The 20,147-nt window shown below is 40.0% G+C and overlaps 1 protein-coding gene across 2 annotated transcripts in view; it reads left to right on the forward strand.

The window, feature by feature from the left end:
• Positions 1–20,147, forward strand: part of SCYL3 (SCY1 like pseudokinase 3) — a 57,698-nt gene that overhangs the window by 26,580 nt on the left and 10,971 nt on the right. For both annotated transcript variants that reach the window (XM_029618132.1, XM_029618131.1), the window contains exons 5-10: positions 3,381–3,492; positions 6,035–6,112; positions 6,642–6,781; positions 8,200–8,387; positions 8,989–9,160; positions 11,915–12,088. In XM_029618132.1, the coding sequence (XP_029473992.1) occupies positions 3,381–3,492; positions 6,035–6,112; positions 6,642–6,781; positions 8,200–8,387; positions 8,989–9,160; positions 11,915–12,088 (864 nt within the window). The remainder of the gene's footprint in view (positions 1–3,380; positions 3,493–6,034; positions 6,113–6,641; positions 6,782–8,199; positions 8,388–8,988; positions 9,161–11,914; positions 12,089–20,147) is intronic.

Genomic DNA, 20,147 nt, shown 5'->3' on the forward strand with positions numbered 1-20,147 from the left:
TAGATAAGAACTAAAACATTAATAAAAACGAATAAAAACAATAAATTAAAATTAAAAAAAACTGCATAAAGCATATCTCTAGAAAAGGTGGAAGGGGCGGATTCAAGATGGCCGATCTGTAGCAGGGCACGGCGGTTAGTGCTCCTCGGACAGAAAATAAAAGTTGTTTCCTGCAGCATTTTTTCCCTGAAAATGGGACGAAAACGCAAACCGAGAGGTGAGCCATACCCTATAGCCCCCTCGAACGTCTTAGTCCCAGGTCCGATGGACGCGCACGTCGTGAGGACAAACCGAACAGCAGAGGCCCAGCCGCTGGAGAGAGGGGGAGGGGAAGATGAGCTACCCTCTCTCCCTGGCTCGATATCACCATTGAGCCCTGCACAAGGAACCCCACCCGAGAATCCGGCCGCAGTTTGGAGTTCTCCGGAGTCGGGAGCACCGTCGTCGGACCAAAGAGTCCTCCGTCAGAGCTCTATAGGGTCCGATAAAGGAGAATCTGCGACCATGAGCCCAATATTGACATCGGGGCAGATCGGGGAAGTGAGTGGGACATTGCTGAGGGAGACTGTTGGAGCTGAAGGAGGCGTCCCTGAAAGATTTACAACTGCTGTGGTAAGACCAGCTGCATTTACACTGGAAACTATCTGGGAGACTTTAGTGGACCTGAAAGTCTCTATTATGTCGCAAATTAAATCTTTAAGCGACACAGGAAAAGAAATGGAGGAAAAAATTAAAGTGGTGAGCAATGCACAAGTGGATATGGATCAGCAGATTATGACTAATAGAGATAAAATTAAAAATATTGAGTTAACTCAAACTGTGATGATAAAAGAAAGGAAGAAATCTCAATGAAACTGGAGCAGATGGAAAATACAATTAGAAGTAAGAACTTAAGATTCATAAATTTTCCACAAATATCTTTAATATCCCCGAGAGATATCTTTAAAAGGTATCTCCAGGAAGTGCTGCAGGTTGGGGAAAATGAAATGCCACCAATTTCAAAGATTTTTTACCTTCCAAAAGCAAAGAGATCAACAGAACAGAATGGAGGATTAACATCTTTAGTGCCTATCGCTGACCAGCCCTTGAATATTTCCACCTTTTTAGAGACTTCAGACACTGAGCTTGTAATACCGGCTACTTTAATAGTGAATTTGACATTGGAACCACACAGAGATTGGTTATTGAAATGTTGTCTTAGACATAGAAATGATCAGTTTTTAGGATGTAATGTAAGAGTTTTCCTGGACGTAGCCCGAGAAACTCAAGAGGAGAAAGGCTTTTCTCCTAATGAGGCCACAGGTGACTCAGATTGGGGGAGTTTTTTTCCTTAAGTTTCCTTGCAAATGCTTAGTAAAGCATAATGGTAATTCATATGTATTTTATGAGCCCCCTCAGCTGTCTCAGTTTTTGGCAGGGAAAACTCCCATGGGCTCCATAGAACCCTGTGATAATGTACCCGGTTCCTCTTGAAAAGAAATCGGTTTAGAATGCTACATTGATTGGCTTTAATTTCTTAAAGTAAAAAATTTCCTTAGGTTGTGTATATCTTGCCCCCTCAAATTGAGGACTAAAGCTAAAGAAACAATAATTTGTAATTTCTGTATGATTTTCTCTTTTTGTGTGAAATTTACTACCTACTGTTTCTTTGTATTTCTAACCAAGAATATAATCTTGTTTAAATATGTAAAATTGCATAAATAGAAAATAAAAATAAAAAAAAAAAGACAAGGTGGAAAACTGCTTATTTTACATAAAACAGCATAACTTCAAAACAGAATGTTCCTAAGGCATCTTTGAAAGCCAAGCCGCACGTTTTACTTTCAGAAATTAACGCCTGCCCAAAGGCTGGCGTTAATTTTGGCCGGCACCGGGGAAGTGTACAGAAAAGCAGTAAAAACTGCTTTTCTGTACACCCTTCGACTTAATATCATAGCGATATTATCTCGGAGGCCCCAAAATGAAAAAAAAAAATGTTTAAATAGGCCCGCGGGTCGGAAGATGGACGCTCAATTATGCCGGCGTCCGTTTTCCGAACCCGTGGCTATCAGCAGGTTTGAGAACCGACGCTGGCAAAATTGAGTGTTGGCTGTCAAACCCGCTGACAGCCGCCGCTCCTTTTACCGCAGGTCCTAATTTGAATAGGCCACCCTCCTGAATCGCACGCCCAGGAGAGTGGCCTGTGCGTGTGCCGGGAGAGCAGGCGCTCACCAGCTTTCCTGTGTGTTTTTCTGTATCTGCCTGTATGAGCACTTTAAAAACTGGGCAGTGACTAGTTGTCAAATGCCTGTTAATTAAATAAGCCTTTAACATCTTAAATATTCGTACAGAATCTTCGGTTTTTAATTCCGTAGGTAAATCATTCCAAAGTGAAGGACCAGACACACAAAAAAACCCCTCTCTGTTTCACAAAGCCTTACCCGATGAACAGAAGGAACTTCTAAAAGTATCCAGGAGGCAGATCATAGATTCCTCACAGGTTGATAGATCTTTAAAATAGAATTAAAATGTGCAGGAACAAGGTCATGGATGCACTTGAAGACCAACAGAATAACTTTAAACTTTACTCACCAAAGAATAGGAAGCCAATGCAGGCGTTCAAAAACAGGGTAATATGTTCATAAATACTGCAACCTGTAATTAATTAGGTTGCAGCATTCTGAATAGGCTGGAGTACTGTTAACTAAGACTGAGGCAGGCCAATGTATAACCAGTTACAATAGTCAATGGTAGCAATTACCAAGGCATGAGCTACAATTGGCAAATCACTTTCACTCAGGTAAGGCTTAAGAGATCTCAGCAGCCGTAGTTTAAAAAAGCAAGAACGCATCACATTTTTAATGTGGCTTAAAAGACAAAGCTGAGTCCATATTAACACCTAGATTACACACTTGTCAGGAGATCATAATATCTGGCCCTTCAAAATTAATAAAAGGAGGGCTCATAAAATCATATCTGGAAAGGAATAAAATCTCGATTTTGCTAACATTTAACATCAGCTTGTTATCAAGCAACCATTTCTTAAAATGTGTCAGACCTGAATAGAGCAGTACTAGTTACATTCTGCAAAATTATCAGCTTGCCTGTTACTGCTCTTGTGGCCATATTCTTAGGCCTTCATTCTCTAAAATAGTTAATTTCTTGTTCATTTTCACCAACTGGAAGAATATTAGGTGTTAGTGCAAACATATAAAAGTTGGATAATTAGATTTATACTTGATCTGCTGAGGCAACAGAAATTGAGGGTTGCCCATCCCCATGGTCCCTCTCATTGCTGGGGAAGATTGTGACATGGAAATAAAATGAAGGTACCCATAGGGAAGGTGCAACTGGTGCCTGATGTTCCATATATGAATTGAGCTGCTTTCTACTTGTCTTAGTTTCTGCAGATCTTGTCTTGAGCTTTCAGAACACAGTGTGCAGCTGCCTCCTGAATCCCGATCCTCTCTGCCGACCATCACTGCACAACTTATTATCCCATGAGTTCTTCAGGTGAGCAAAGTGCAACAGAGTTTCACAGCATAGGATCTGTGAGGGACACGGTGTATACATGCAGTAACTGCCCAGTGCTTCGCTGCTGAGGGTCCATGAAGGAGTGAGGGTCACGGTGTATACCTGCAGAAACTGCCCAGTGCCTCGCTGCTGAGGATCAGTGAGGGAGTGAGGGACACGGTACATACCTGCAGTAACTGCCCAGTGCCTCGCTGCTGAGGGTCCATGAAGGAGTGAGGGTCACGGTGTATACCTGCAGAAACTGCCCAGTGCTTCGCTGCTGAGGATCAGTGAGGGAGTGAGGGACACGGTACATACCTGCAGTAACTGCCGAGTGCCTCGCTGCTGAGGGTCCGTGAGGGAGTGAGGGACACGGTGCATACCTGCAGTAACTGCCCAGTGCCTCGCTGCTGAGGGTCCGGTTAGCCTGACTTCAGTGCCAGGAAAAATAGTGGAAAGTGTTCTAAACATCAAAATCACAGAACATATAGAAAGACATGGTTTAATGGAACAAAGTCAGCATGGCTTTACCCAAGGCAAGTCTTGCCTCACAAATCTGCTTCACATTTTTGAAGGAGTTAATAAACATGTGGATAAAGGTGAACCGCTAGATGTAGTGTACTTGGAATTTCAGAAGGCGTTTGACAATGTTCCTCATGAGAGGCTTCTACGAAAACTAAAAAGTCATGGGATAGGAGGCGATGTCCTTTCGTGGATTACAAACTGGTTAAAAGACAGGAAACAGAGTAGGATTAAATGGACAATTTTCTCAGTGGAAGGGAGTGGGCAGTGGAGTGCTTCAGGGATCTGTATTTGGGACCCTTTTCAATATATTTATAAATGATCTGGAAAGAAATATGACGAGTGAGATAATCAAATTTGCAGATGATACAAAATTGTTCAGAGTAGTTAAATCACAAGCAGATTGTGATAAATTGCAGGCAGACCTTGTGAGACTGGAAAATTGGGCATCAAAATGGCAGATGAAATTTAATGTGGATAAGTGCAAGGTGATGCATATAGGGAAAAATAACCCATGCTATAGTTACACAATGTTAGGTTCCATATTAGGTGCTACAACCCAAGAAAGAGATCTAGGCGTCATAGTGGATAACACATTGAAATCATCGGTTCAGTGTGCTGCGGCAGTCAAAAAAAGCAAACAGAATGTTGGGAATTATTAGAAAGGAAATGGTGAATAAAACGGAAAATGTCATAATGCCTCTGTATCGCTCCATGGTGAGACCGCACCTTGAATACTGTGTACAATTCTGGTCGCCGCATCTCAAAAAAGATATAATTGCGATGGAGAAGGTACAGAGAAGGGCTACCAAAATGATAAGGGGAATGGAACAGCTCCCCTATGAGGAAAGACTAAAGAGGTTAGGACTTTTCAGCTTGGAGAAGAGTCGGCTGAGGGGGGGATATGATAGAGGTGTTTAAAATCATGAGAGGTCTAGAACAGGTAGATGTGAATCGGTTATTTACTCTTTCGGATAATAGAAAGACTAGGGGGCACTCCATGAAGTTAACGTGTGACACATTTAAAACTAATCGGAGAAAGTTCTTTTTTACTCAACGCACAATTAAACTCTGGAATTTGTTGCCAGAGGATGTGGTTAGTGCAGTTAGTGTAGCTGTGTTTTAAAAAAGAATTGGATAAGTTCTTGGAGGAGAAGTCCATTACCTGATATTAATTTTGAGTTGACTTTGAAAATAGCCACTGCTATTACTAGCAATGGTAACATGGAATAGACTTAGTGTTTGGGTACTTGCCAGGATCTTATGGCCTGGATTGGCCACTGTTGGAAACAGGATGCTGGGCTTGATGGACCCTTGATCTGACCAAGTATGGCATGTTCTTAACTGCCCAGTGACTCGCTGCTGAGGGTCCGTGAGGGACACGGTGTATACATGCAGTAACTGCCCAGTGACTCGCTGCTGAGTGTCAGTGAGGGATGCGGTGTATACCTGTAGTAACTGCCCAGTGCTTCGCTGCTCAGAGTCCATGAGGGAGTGAGGTGTTACCTTTCTTCTTTGGTCCATAAGAGAGCGAGGCACTTCATGCACATGGCATTACCCAATGCTTTGTTGCAGAGGAACAGGGCAAGACTAGATAACACGGAAACTTGAACATAATGGCAGATGACGATCTCAAGGTCCATCTAGAGTTCCCAGCTTCTTTCCTGCTGCAGTGCCACAGACTCCAGTTGATCTCAGGTTTTTCTCTCACTATTTCATCCTCTGTATATTCTTAAATTCTGTCACTGTTTCCATATCTTTCACATCCCCAGGATCTGAGCTGGGAAAATGTAACAGCTGTTGCTGCGTGGCCTGGTGGAGACGCCCTGCTTTATGCTAATTTATGTCTCTTTAGTTTTTAAATTAGGAGGGTGCTTCTTCCAGGCCAGACCGAAATGAGTTGCTGGACATGGAGCTGCTTTTAATGGGGAGAGGATAGGGAAAGAGCTCTGAGGTGCTGGTGATATACCTTTCCTTCCACATACTGACGCTTAGGAATTTTGTTTTGTTTTCTTTCTAGGATTGATTTCCTGGAAGTTGTGAATTTCTTAAAAAGTTTGACTTTAAAGACTGAAGAGGAGAAAAACGAGTTTTTCAAGTAAGTGAAGATGGCCGAGAAGTAAATGTGTGTTTGTGTGTGTTCAGTTCCCCGCTGTGGAAGTGTAGTGTCAGCAGAAGGCAGTCTGGACTTTGAGGCTGTGACCAGCTCTGCTTGCTCAGAAACACCTTAAAGCAAGGCATATCACCTTACCAGCACCTTGAAGTCCCACGCATTGCAACCGCTGTCAGCTATTCAGAGAGCATGAAGCTGTATCCATCCACTATCAATTAAAAATGCTGTTTCTAAGCTATTCCTTTACTGGACCTCTCCAGCCATGTTAGTTGCTGCCATGAGTAGCTGCATGCTATAGATTACCTCGCATGGTTCGAGCTGCTTGTGATCATAACTGTGTAATAATATAATGGGGGAATTCTGGCAACAGGGCCATTGCAGAAATAGAACATGTAGCCACTAGGAATATTTAAAAGTGTTTGACCTTAGACTGGTTACTTCTTAAGTTCAATAATCACAAGGCTTTACTGACTTGTAACCCAGATGAGTGTGACCTTTGTTTTCCTGCGGGCAGGTTTCTCTTGGACAAAGTAGCCGGTCTGTCGGAGGATTTAATAGCATTCCGGCTAGTTCCTCTTCTGCTCAACCAGCTGGTGTTTGCCGAGCCAGCAGCTGTTAAGAGCTTCCTTCCTCACCTGCTTCGGCCCAAGCACGGTATATATCTGGGACAGAACTCTTACTGGGGGAGGGGGGGTGTTATTCTCTCATAGCTGAAGACTCGTGCCTCACAGAATATTTACAGTATACCGAAGGCCGAAGCCAGTGTTTGAGTTACTTGCTTTAAAGCTGAGAAGATATGAATGGAAGTCTGAGACTCAGCTTCTTGGTCAGTGGAAGTGGTTTAGTACCAGTCATAATCTTCACTTACCATCTTGGAGTTAATAGTTCATGTCCTTAATGTAAAAGCTGAAGCCAAGTGCTGCAGTTAGTGTTCCTGGATATATATTTTTTAAATTGCATTCAACAAACTAATTCCAAGAAGCTCATATTTCTCATGAAGAAATATAGGTAGATCATTGTGCCACTGTATAATAGATTGAAACCAAAAACAAAGAAAATGGCCACCAAAAATAAAAATAGAACTGTGTCAGTTTGCTAATCCTTCATTCAAGAGGGAAATCCAGTCCCACATATTGCAAAGGAAATAAATTATTCACACACAACCCTAAACCAATACACAGTACTGCAAACTAATTCTAACCACTGCAAAAGAAAAATTGGTCAGCATCCTAGTAACAAGATATAGGGACAGAGCAAGCCCTATTATTCAAGAATATCACTAACTGCGTAGGCTCCATAAACAAATAATTTCCTTGTATGGTGACCAGGGCTTCACAAAGGTATTTAACAAATAACGCCACCACACCCTCCCCAAAAGATGACACATGCTGGCACATAGCTAAAAACCACTTGCATTGAGCTTAAGGAAATAGACAAACTCTGCATTCAAAAAATCTAACACCCACTTTCCCTTCCCTTGTTAAGGCCCATAGGCTCAGGGCATACAGTACACCTCAGTCTTTGCTCCATAAAATCTTCACCAGATGGAAAATAGGATCTACTGGCTGGTGAGTTATAATGATTATTAATGCAAGAATTCCTTCCCATTCACCTTTTTTCAGGGAGTTTTGTCTTTTGACCTTCCAATCTAGATCTCGCCAAGAGGCCATCATTCAAAACTGGTTCTTGCAATTTGTTTTCATGATAATTCAAACATTCTGTGGTGTAAGAACCAGCTAAGGGCCCTGTGGTATTCTGTGTGGCTTGTAGGATTCAGAGTGTTTAACACTGGGGGACTTAAAGTGTCATGTGTGGTGTCCTAGCCCTGGTGTTAGTGAGGAAGAGTGAGTTCCACATAATTCCCTGTACAGTAGCTTTAGAGTGACACATTTAACTTGAATCAGGGAATGCTGCTGTTGACTTTGATACTTTCAGAATTGTATTGTGCATACTGGATGCGTGCAGCTTTTCCTTTGAACAAGTGCTGAATCTAAACAAGTCGTGCTTTATTCCCCTTTGAAGTCCTACTTGGAGCTTTGACTCTGGGTCTCATATATCTGCACTTTCCTCAGATATTAGCCAGAGGAATCGGGTGGACTGCCTGCTGTCCCCAGCCCTGTTCCAGGCTCATGTGATTCCCATCATCCTGAAGCTGTTTAAAGTGCACGAAGAGCATGTGCGAATGGTGCTGCTCAGTCATATTGATGCCTATGCTGACCTCTTCTCTCAGGAAGAGCTGAAAACCATCATTCTGCCACAGGTGAGAGAAGGCAGCCTCGCTATCCACTTCCATATTGTACTATCAGCCTAGCGCTAAGACATCCTACTGTCATCAGCTTTTTTTTTTTTTTTTTTACAGCTGATTAATACAAATTGCACAATGTGGAGGAAATTTTCGAAGGCATTATGCACGTAAATGTAACATACTGTAGGAGTAATTTTCAAAAGCCATTTACTCAAGTAAAGTACAGTTATGTGAATAAATCCTATGGACAGTTCAATGGCATATATTGTAGCAATGTTTAAAAGCCCACTTACTCGACTAAAGTGCATTTACACATGTAAAACCTTTTTAAAATCATGCCCTCTGTGTTTAGGGCAATAGGTACTGGCTGATTTGATGAGAGAGCCCAGAAGTCGTAGAATGTGGCTGGAAAGGGAAACCTGTCTTGCTTATTCACATTGCCTCACAACGCTGTATAAAAACAGAATTTCCATTTGCGTTATCTTCTATATCACTAATTAAAACACATGAGAGTTTCACATCCTTCCAGACCTCACATAGCTTTGATTGACTGGTTGAGCAGGTGGTTCCATGTGTTTTTACCTAGTCCAGAACAATGATTTTTCTCTTGTTACAGGTGTTGCTGGGCCTGAGAGACACCAGTGATCCTCTAGTAGCAATCACCTTGCACAGTTTGGCAGTGCTGGTTTCTTTCCTCGGACCAGAAGTGGTCGTGGGTGGTGAAAGAACCAAGATTTTCAAAAGTACAACACCGAGTTTTACCAAGACTGCAGACACTACTCCAGAAGGTAAACACACCTCTAAGAATAATAATAGGTGAATTGCAGGTGCTCAGTAATGAGTTAAGGAAGGTCTTTAAAAATAATGAAATGAGAGACAGAAGAAGCCTTAATCTAAAGCACAAAGCTGGGTAAATTGGACAAGTTAAAATTACAACAAAACACGCTCCTAAAGATTAGCCACTTGATAGAGGGTGATGAATGGCTTTTTATGTGCCTATGAGAGTTGTCTAGAGGGACAAGTGCCATGGTCTTGGTTTCTAAAAACATAAACCTCTACATAGCCATGCACACGGATGCCAGCGTTATATACTGGAAGGGATCTATGCATCTTTTCACAGTTTTAGATCCGCCGCCCTGCTCTACAACTGCCTCTCTTTCTGTCATTATCATGATTTCAGATCTAAACAGGATACAGCCTGCCCCAAAATGTTCACATCCTGCTGGCAATAATAGGTGAGATCCTTTTGTAAATCAAAGGTGTTATATTGATTGTCCCTGTACCACTGTAAAAAAAAAAATATATATATATGTATATATGTATATATATATATGTGTGTGTGTGTGTGTATATATATATATATATATATATATATATATATATATATACATACATACATACATACATACACACACCCACTATGGAGATGGGACTATGATGCCTGGCATCCAGGCATCATAGTCCCATCTCCATAGTATTCAACACCAAGCATGGGGCCCACATAGTTTTGATTATTCCTAGTACTAAAAAAATGAGGGAAATAGCCCTTACAGCCTTGAACTCTATGGCTTGTGGAAGCTTGCTGAGCTTCATGGGCAGAAAATGTAAAGAGTCTTTAAATCATATACCCAGGGGTTTGATCATGATTTGTAAGAGGTTGGCATCCTGAGCTAACAAGTGTACACCCATCAACAAGTGTACATCCATCACCATCACCTTTAGCAGCTCGCTAACTACAAAATAACCATCATAGCTTTTAGAATTATGTGCTATAAAAGTGTATCCTTTTGAACTTTTTGTCCCTAAAAATCTTAACAAGCTCAGAAAAACTCTCAAGACCTTTGAGCTCCCATTTTTCTTTTGTTTAAGTCTGTTGCGTATATGTAATTGGGAACATGCCAGCCTGTTTCCTGCATACACTCACAATCATAAAATTATATATTTTTCAGATATTTGTGCTTGATCAATAGGGGCCATAAAACACAAGTGTTTGTCACCAGTGATCAAGGGCTCAGAGCACAGCTTACATTGTGTGCCCCTACATTTATGCCTCTTCTCCACATACACTTCACATTTCTCACATAGTATTGTAAACAAGCACGCAACATTTTTTAAAGCCAGAACTGTATGCCTTTCTAAACATTCTTTAGAACAACAATACAGTCAGCATTTAGGACATCTCTGTTGTACACCACCATTGTCTATGCATGTTGCTGTTAAGCAGAGATGGGACCATAATGCACAATTATGATCATGACTATATGGCTTCTGGCAAAATTTACAGAAATTTCGTTCATTATGGAATTTTTTTACATCTAATATGTCATAGTGTCATATGTCATCGTGTAGTAACATAAAAACAGTTTTATGGAATTCTGGTCTGTCATTTGTCTTAAAACACCGCCATTCTTTTGTATAATGTACAACCCTTATGTTTACACCTAAATGCTGTTCAAGTGTTGAGACAGCCATTGAATGTGACATTTTTATGCTCTGACCAGCCCAGCTCTGTGTGCAGGTTTTCAGCACACTCTGACAGCTCTGCATCTGTGAGCTTTATTGATGACATGAGGGCTGCAAGACTTCCTGCAAATCATAGGTTGTTATCTGCGTTATTCAAGTCTATTAAATGTCTTCTCTTTTTATGTGCGATTTGACTATATAGAATAAACTTTAAAACCCTTCGTGCCCCTCCCCTCAAGAACAACAGTGCGGAAAATCTGGTTGATCTGTATTTCTCTAGAACTCTGCATGAGTTTACCATCTTGGTCTAAGAAATCGTCTTTAACACTTCTTTGGCTCTAATTCCTGCCCATTGACCTTGAGCAGCACTTCCAGGTCAGAGCAAAAATGTTCTTGTCTCTAGCAGCACAGAGATCAAAGCTTCAAGCAATGCCATGGGGTGGTTGAAATCCAGAAAGCAGAGTGAAACCAGAGTGACCCACATTCTCACCTCAGAAACAGAGGACAGCCTAAACTTGTGGTTTGTTAAAGCTTTGCTGCATTGCAAGAAGCTAGTGTATAATTCCTCCACAGTCCTGTCTTCAGCCATCGCGAAACATGAAAAATCTGATGAGATTTTTCTCTACCCCCCAAGACAAGGCCAGAACAGAACAGGAAAGTGTGGTAGTTGAGGAGGCAAAACTTGGAGGAGGAGATAGAGTTTATACAGTATATCAGAGTGAGTACTGGGAACAGTTTACCCTGCAGAAAAGGCTTGCAGCACTTTCTACAGTACAGACTTATGTGTTGCGAGAAGGAATGTACATTATAAAGTTGTTCCATTGACTTCTAGTGTCTGCGCATGCAGTAGTGAAACAGCTGTGAACTGTTCTTCTGTTGCTAGAATTTTCCCTATGGTACATCTTAAATAATAAAACATGTATAAATGGTGGTGGTGTTGCAAACCATATTAAACAGGTGAAGAGTGACACTTCTTTCATTAGGAGCACTGCCAGCTGCTTCTAAAATACGGCTTGCTATAATTTTTTGAAAGGAGTGTTAATGCTTTTGTTTTTGTTCCATTTTCTCTTCCCTTGTAGACTCACCTATTCACACTGTAAGTAATCTGAGACCTGCAGTGACCCAGCCCATAAAGAATAACTTAGCCAACTTGTTGCCGAAAAGCTCGCTCTCGGGGAAAGTGTTTTTCAATAGTGAGGAGACTTGGAAAAAAGGCTTGGAGGAGACAAATTCCCTTGGGTCCTTACAGACAGGTAATGAGTGGCTCATATTCAGTAACCTACTCAAGCACCAAACGTAGATTTGATCTGAACTCTGCTGAGCTTAGGTGATAAGAGTACACGGCCCTGCTTTCGGGACACAGCTGTTAGCTAGCAACCAGCAGATTGGCAGTAATTTGTATTAATACTCTTAATTATGTTAATACAAAAGAAAGGGAAAAATCGTACTAGTTGCCAAACTAGCAGCAGAAAAACCATCAGCATGCATGAAATAGGTATGGATAGAAAGCAGAGAGCATCTTATCTAAATCTGCAAGGACGGACTGGGAGGAAGCCTCTGGATTCGTAAATGGCAGTGGCTCCCAGCCTGGCCAACGCTGTCAGCCTGGGCAGAATTGACATTCTCTTTAAAAAAAAAAAAAAAAAAAAAAAGTTTCCGTGGACACTTGGCTTTGGCCCCTTGAGAAAATATTTTGAGTCCTGAAATTGCAAATACTAACAGTAATGACCCAACAGGCTCTCTATCACTTGTATACTGTATGCAGTGCTCACTCCTTGCTTGTCATAAAAAGGGTTTGTAAAAGCAGAATGTAATTTACAGGAAATAATTTGGGGCACAAATCTTAGGTTTGTTATAACTATGATAAAAAAAATAAAATAAAATATGGGGTGGGACCTAAGGTAGTGAACAAGTTTAGAAACTGGTTGAGGGACAGACAGAGAGTGTTAGTAAATGGTGTTTATTCTCAGAGTTGATGAGAGGAGTGTCACAGGAATTTGTCCTGAGGCTGGTTGTGTTCAGACTGTGAGCAATTTTGCTGAGGGGATTAGGAGGGAAAGTTTGTCTTTTTGTGGCTGACGACTAAGATCTGCAATAGAGGACAGTATAAGGAGTGGTTGACTGCTTGGCAGCTAAATTTCAGAACTTAAAAATGCAGTTTGAAATCCGAGGGAGCAGTACACAGTGGGACATAGATGTTTATAGCCACACAGAGTGCTTATATCAGATGATTTTAAGGTAGGAAAATGAGGTGCCAATGCGGTAGCCAGAGCCGGAGGGATACAAGCGTGCATAGGGAGAGGCTTAACTAGTTGGGGGAAAAAATGATTATATCATTGAACAAATCCTTGGTGAGGCCTTACTTGGAGCACTGTGTCCAATTCTGGAGGCCGTACCTAATGAAAGATTTAGAGCAGAGATGGTTCAGAGAGACGCTACCAAAATGAGGTGGGGTTTGCACAGAAGCCCCATGAAAGGAAACTAGAGGAAAGAGAGAGGCAATATGATAGAGGCATTCAGATACCTGAAAGGTATTAATGATGCACAGGAGGTAAGCCTTTTTCAGTGGAACAAGGAGGGGTCATCGGAGACACTGAGGGGCTAGATGGAAAGGATGGTGGATGTGTGGAATTCTCTCCCAGGCTGAGTGCTGAAGGCTACAACAGTTAACGGAATTGAGGGCATGAGGTAAGCATAGAGCATCCTTATTTGCATAATGTGAAAAGATAGAAGCATGACATATGCAAACGATTAATCAAAAAATATTGGGATGGCCTGAATGAATGGTGAGGAGGGTGATATAAAATGTTAATATCCTAGTGGAGATGCAGGGAGCCATACAACTGGATCTGTCTGGTAGGCTGCAAATACACTGATAACTAGTTCCTGTCCTTGCTACATCAGTTCAGATGTGTGGGTTTTCTCCCCTGCTTAGCAGATGGAGATAGAGGCCACGCCTTTTTACTGTGACATCATCACTGAGAGTTGTCATGGTGCAGCTCCATCAAAAAGCCAGTATTCTCTGTCTCCAGCAGATGGCAGGACATACTGGTTTGGTGCAGCAGAAATTTGACTCCCAGGGTTTGGGCTTTGTCTGACTTGGGCAGTTCTGCATTTGTCAACCCTTTCTGCTTTATTGAAGTGAATGGTGGGCCAGACTTCTGATGCTGCCCACTTCAGCAAGCCCTGTGAAAAGCTCCCATCCTTAAAGGGGGTTTGGTAGAGCTTAGAGGCTGGAAGCTTGTTTTTGGCTGAACCCCACCACAGCCCTTTTCCCTCTGTTTATTAAAACTTTAACAAATTAAAAAGAAAATGGGAGAAAGGTGATGAGACCAGGCATGTCCGTGAAGCAAGGAATTGGATTAGGGTAAGTCTCCAATGAATATGTGGGAGCAGATATCTTTGAGCCAGTGTGGGAGCAAGCCAGCCAGTCATTAATCTCTTTCTTATAAAAGGGTAAACAGCAGTCTTCATGCTTCCTCTTTCATTATGGAAACCCTCTGGACCGTATTATTGACTTTGCAGCAGGGCGAGTTTCTCTCTTCTTGGAATCTTTCAGAAGCTTACTTCCATATTTATTTATTTATATTCCGCTTTGCAGCCACTTCATAATGGATTACATTTGGGAAGATCATAATAGGTTCCTCTCTATTTTTGCATCTTTATAAAGCACTTTTATTTCAGGGCACTCCCATTTTGGTCTCGCCACAACTCCAAGAACCTTTCCAAGGTAATGGTAGTGGTGGCAGTTGTCTTACATAAGGAATGGATTATGGTTAATCTAGGTAGACAAAAAAGAAGGTAAGAAAAATTTTTCAATGGAACAGCAAGAATATGAAAAAGGGAAAAATCTAAATTCTTACAAAACCTTTATTTCAGTTTTTTTACTATTTTCTAGTAGAGTTAATAATTACCAAAATATTTCATAGGGCGTGTTCCATGTCATTGAACATTTAACTTGCCCATAAAATTACATGAACCCTACACAATGTCAAGATTCTAAAAAGCAACATGCAAAAACACTTTTTCCATAAAACTAAAACACACTCAAATCACACAAACATACCACATTTCACACACACTATACCACTTTCAATTTCACAGACAAGTGAAATATACAGATATTTTACATGTTTGAGTTACGACAATGCAAAGAACAATTCTGTGAAACAGATACTATGTTAAAAGGTTCTCTCAAATATTTCTAATTCCCAACAAGTGTCTCTTAATTCCAAGTGGGTGTATTCCTTTAAGATCCTTTCAAGAAAATGTTTCCTTTAAAACCTTGACAAAAGGCTCTTGTTTCACTAGTGTCCAGCTTTGTCAGGGGGTATTGATTCTTAGATGTAACCAAAGTGAAATAAGATTTACTGTTGTAGGGAAATCAGACTCTTCTACAATGTCTTGCAACGATTTTGCATACCCAAAAACATTCTTCACAATTGTAGTAATGTCTGTCAAAAATATCCATACTGCTACAGTTGCACTCCCTGAACATTTTCATTTTGTATATTATATCTTCTTGACTGAAAATCTTCATATGTCCAGAAACTATAAGTAAATTAATTAATTTCTTAATTAACTTATTATAAAAGCAGTGTTTGTTGAAACATGTATACATAGTAAATTAGCACTTAAAATCATTGTTTAATTGGCGTTATAATCATGCTGATTGTTCTGGCATCTCCACCAAACCAACAATGCATCTAAGGTTTGAAAAATAAGGTTCAAAATTGTTTTCTAATTTTTTTGAAACATAAAGACCCCAAGAAAACAATTTCCTAGCATGTAGACAGATGGACTCAGGACCAGTGGGTTATGCTCCCCTGCCAGCAGATGGAGATGGAGCAAGCTGTCACAGTATATATATATACTCCTGCAGTGACCCCAGCATGCCAGTATTCTCCGTCTCCAGTAGATGGTGGACATGCATCTCCCTATGGGGACTGCGGTAAATTTTGGATGGAGAATTTTACACTGGGGACTAAAGCCCCGCTCTTCTGCAGTGATAGTTTTTACTTATATGGCTTTTATATAAGGATACTGGCCTTTTGCTGGAGCTATATCACAGTAACTACCAATGATGTCCAGAAGAAGGTGTGCCCTCTGTCTCCATCTGCTAGTCTCCATCTGCTAGTTGGGAGAGAAAACCCACACATCTGGACTGGTGTAGCAGGATTCAAGGAAAGGAAATTGAGGTAAGACTTTCTCCTTTTTTGCTCAAGCTGTTAAGAGTCTGAGCTGTGATTATTGGGGGTACCCTCTGCCTTCTGGTAGAGATGACTCAGTCTTGCTAGTACTCTTGGTCGTTTTGAGTGCATTAGACCTCATTGATCATTCTATCTCTGATCTGTTTGATCTCTTCGCTCTTGTTGGGGGAGACTTAGTCTGTGCAAACTAAGGGGACTTTATCTCCACCAAGGAAAATCAGTTATGTTGCACCTCTCCCCGTCTCTATTGCTCTTCAGTATCTTTATTCCACCTTTTGAGAAGATCATTTGGCTTTACTAGCAATATCTATGCAGATACTTGCCAGGTTCTTATGGCCTGGATTGGCCACTGTTGGAAACAGGATGCTGGGCTTGATGGACCCTTGGTCTGACCCAGTATGGCATGTTCTTATGTTCTTAGATGACATGCCTCTGCGGAAAGATCCAGATGTTATCCTAGGTCTGATAAATGTCCGTCTTATAGCTCTTGCATCTTTGTTACTGGAGAGTAAATTGATCTTGTACAGCCACACATCTAAAATTGTAGGGTTAGGATCTCTTGATAAAGAACGCAAACAGCAACCCCAGATTACTGTTCTCAATTGTGAAAGATTTAACGACAATACAAAACGCATCTTCATCTACCGCATCTGACGATCTTTGCAACAAAATTGCCAAACTTTTTAGAAAGAAAACAGAAGATATTTCAACAGAATTTGATTCATTATCCATTCCAAAAATCACTCTACCTCAACTAGCATGTTCTTTTTCTGAATTCTCTCCAAACAATGACAACACCATCATCAATATATTGTCAAAATCAAAACCCTCAAATAGTCCTTTCAATCCCTGTTCTGGTTTTTTACTCAGAGACATGAAAGATCATATTGCCCCTTTCATTTCAAATCTAGTCAATGCTTCCCTATCACAGGGCATATTCCCAGATTCTCTAAAAAAGACATCAATTCTACCCATTCCCAAGAAGAAAAACCACGATTCCTCGGATCTAGCTAATTACCGACCAATTGCCTCACTACCTTCCATTGCAAAAATTATAGAATCTGTAGTATTACATCAAGTTTCTGAATACATAGAAGATAACAATCAGTATGGTTTTAGAAAAGGACACAGCATAGAATCCCTGCTCATCTCGTCAGTTGACACTATCATCAGAGGTTTCGACTCCAACACAAATTATATATTAGTACTACTTGATATATCTGCAGCGTTTGATACGCTAAACCATGATATCTTAATTTCCAACTTATCCCAGATTGGCATCAAAGGTCCAGTTTTACAATGGTTCTCTTCTTCCATTGCAAATCGACCACAAAGAATCACAATGGGTAAATTTCATTCAGACTGGTACACTTCTAAAACAGGTGTACCTCAAGGCTCCGCACTTTCTGCCCTCCTATTCAATCTATACCTGTTACCACTATGCCACCTTCTAGCTGGTTTAAGCTTAAACTTTAAAATATATGCAGACAATATACAATTTACAGTTCCTTTCACAGACTCCTGGTCTAAAACCTTCTCTCTATTACAACTATATCTATCAACAATAAAAATATGGTTATCCCACAACAGGTTAAAATTAAACACAAACAAAACAGAGTTAATCTATCTTTCAACAGTACCAGATTCAATTCATCAGCCACCTCAAACCTTTACATTTGAGAGTCAACTTATCCCAATAAAATCTCATGCAAAGAATTTAGGAGTAACCATCGACTCCAGACTGACTGATAATATATCTGAAATAGTAAAAAAATCTTTTTTCAAAATACATATGTTGAAAAAACTCAAGCCGCTACTACTACCAAATGACTTCCGTCTAGTTACTCAAGCTTTGATTCTTTCCACCTTAGATTACTGTAATTCATTATATCTTGGTCTACCAAATTCGACAATACAACCACGACAACTTTTACAAAACCCAACAGCCCGAATGTTATGTAATGTATCAAGTAGAGACCATATCACACCTACATTACAATATTTACATTGGCTCCCGATATCGTATCGTACGACACATAAAATCTTGTCCATAATACATAATCTACTATATAATTCTAACTCCATTTGGTTATGCTAATTACTGAGAATATACAGGCCCACCAGACAGCTCCGTTCATTAGACAAATGTACTTTGGAAATTCCTTCAATAAGATCTGTCAGCCTACCAATAACCCAAAAACGCGCTTTCTCAGTAGCCAGTCCGACATTATGGAACGCTCTCCCAGATCATATTAGATTAACAGCAAACCATAGAGAATTCAAAAAATTACTAAAAACTCACCTCTTCACATGTGCATATAATCTATATTAACGAACTATGTTCTATGAACTCCAATTCTGCTAGCACAACTTAGTACTGTAATGTAATATATTGTATTTTAATTGATGTAACAATTTTGTGTATGTTTTATCTTGTAAACCGCCTAGACGGATAGACCCCTACGGATAGACGGTTAGACCCCCCTACCCCACTGTGTAGTATATAAAAACTTTTAAATAAATAAATCAGGATCACATATAATTTGAGGCCTTTCTATATCTCTGGTTACTGATGTAAAATCACCTGGAGTTAGGCTTGATTCTCCTTTAAATTTTGAATCACAAATGTGTAGGAGTGGTTCATGTGACCTATTTGTGTGATCTCTCTGAAGCTTAAAATGGTGAGTCAGTTGAATCTGTTTTTAGATCATAAGGGCTTGAAGATTGTGACTTGCTCACTTATAATGCCATGAGACTATTGGAATGTTCTATATTATTTATTTATTTATTTATTTATTTATTTAAGGATTTATATACCGGAGGTTCCTGTATAATATACATATCACCCCGGTTTACAATGAACAGTAACTATCGCTTCAAGTTAGCGGTTTACAATGAACATGGTTAATCCAAATAACAGGAAAATATATATAATAATGTTAACAATTAAGAAGTAATAATAAATAGATAAAATAAGTTAATAAATAAATAAAAATAAATAAATAACTAGCAGTAAACATCCATGAAAAATAACAGTAAATAAGATATATGTAGGTTTACCTAAAAATAAACTTTGTACAGGCTATACATCATGCATAAACCTGCAGTAAGCACTGTCCTGGGATGTGCTAGGAGAGCAAGTGCTTCACCGCTGCTTCATAAGTTACATTGGCTGGGATTAAATTTACACTCTTTACCCTGATCTTTTGCATTTGAAAAAGTAACCATCCCCCATGTTTGAGAGGTAGATTGGTCTGATATTGCCTGGGTAGAGATTTTAGATCAAGTCTGAGTTTGTGGATTTGTCCCTTCTCAGCGCAAGGTGAGGAGTTTTTAGCTAGAGCTTGACTGTTTTCCATCACAATGTCATTGCTGCGAGCAGTCTACCAATTGAGATTCAGCAAGAAGTGAACTTAATGGCTTTCAGAAATAAGGCAAAAATCTGGGCCTTCCTTACAGTTTTGTAAATGAGCATTAGGAATAATTTCTCAAATAATATGCTCTGAATCTGCTTGGAGATTGTGTAAGATGCTAATTAATTGCAGCAGGATTTTAAAAGCGAGTGTACAAATATATTGATATATTGTAAGTGTATAATACCAGTATGTTTCATGTTGAATCTTATTATATTGATCTTGTAGATTGCCTTGGATGATCTTTTTTGGACTGGAAAGATGACTAGAAGTAGTGAAATGTGCTTAGATTATTACACTTTTGTAGTTGGATAAGGAAAGGGAGGCGTGCTGGATATGAACTGCATGGGATATTATCTTATATGCTTATCTATTCAAGATGGCAGAGTACAAAGGAGGAAGAGACCAAAAACTGTCTGGATAAGGAGGGAGATCTTACAGGCTGTGTGGCTGGCAGTATTAACAGGAATGGATGGGCTAGTTGGTCTTTTTTCTGTCATTGTCCACAGTGTTTGTATGAGAAATGGATCAGTATTAATGTCTCAAAGGGAAAAGAAGGAATTTTAAAACATTGTTTCAATCCTACATATTTTCCCTGAGGAAAATACTAAATGTAGAAATGACTGTTTTCATTATTTTCCTTATTTTAAACATTTGAGAGTTTGTGTGGGGTTTTTTTTTTTTCTTTT

Source organism: Rhinatrema bivittatum, chromosome 10, assembly GCF_901001135.1.
Source record: "Rhinatrema bivittatum chromosome 10, aRhiBiv1.1, whole genome shotgun sequence".
In the NCBI taxonomy this organism is placed as follows: domain Eukaryota; kingdom Metazoa; phylum Chordata; class Amphibia; order Gymnophiona; family Rhinatrematidae; genus Rhinatrema; species Rhinatrema bivittatum.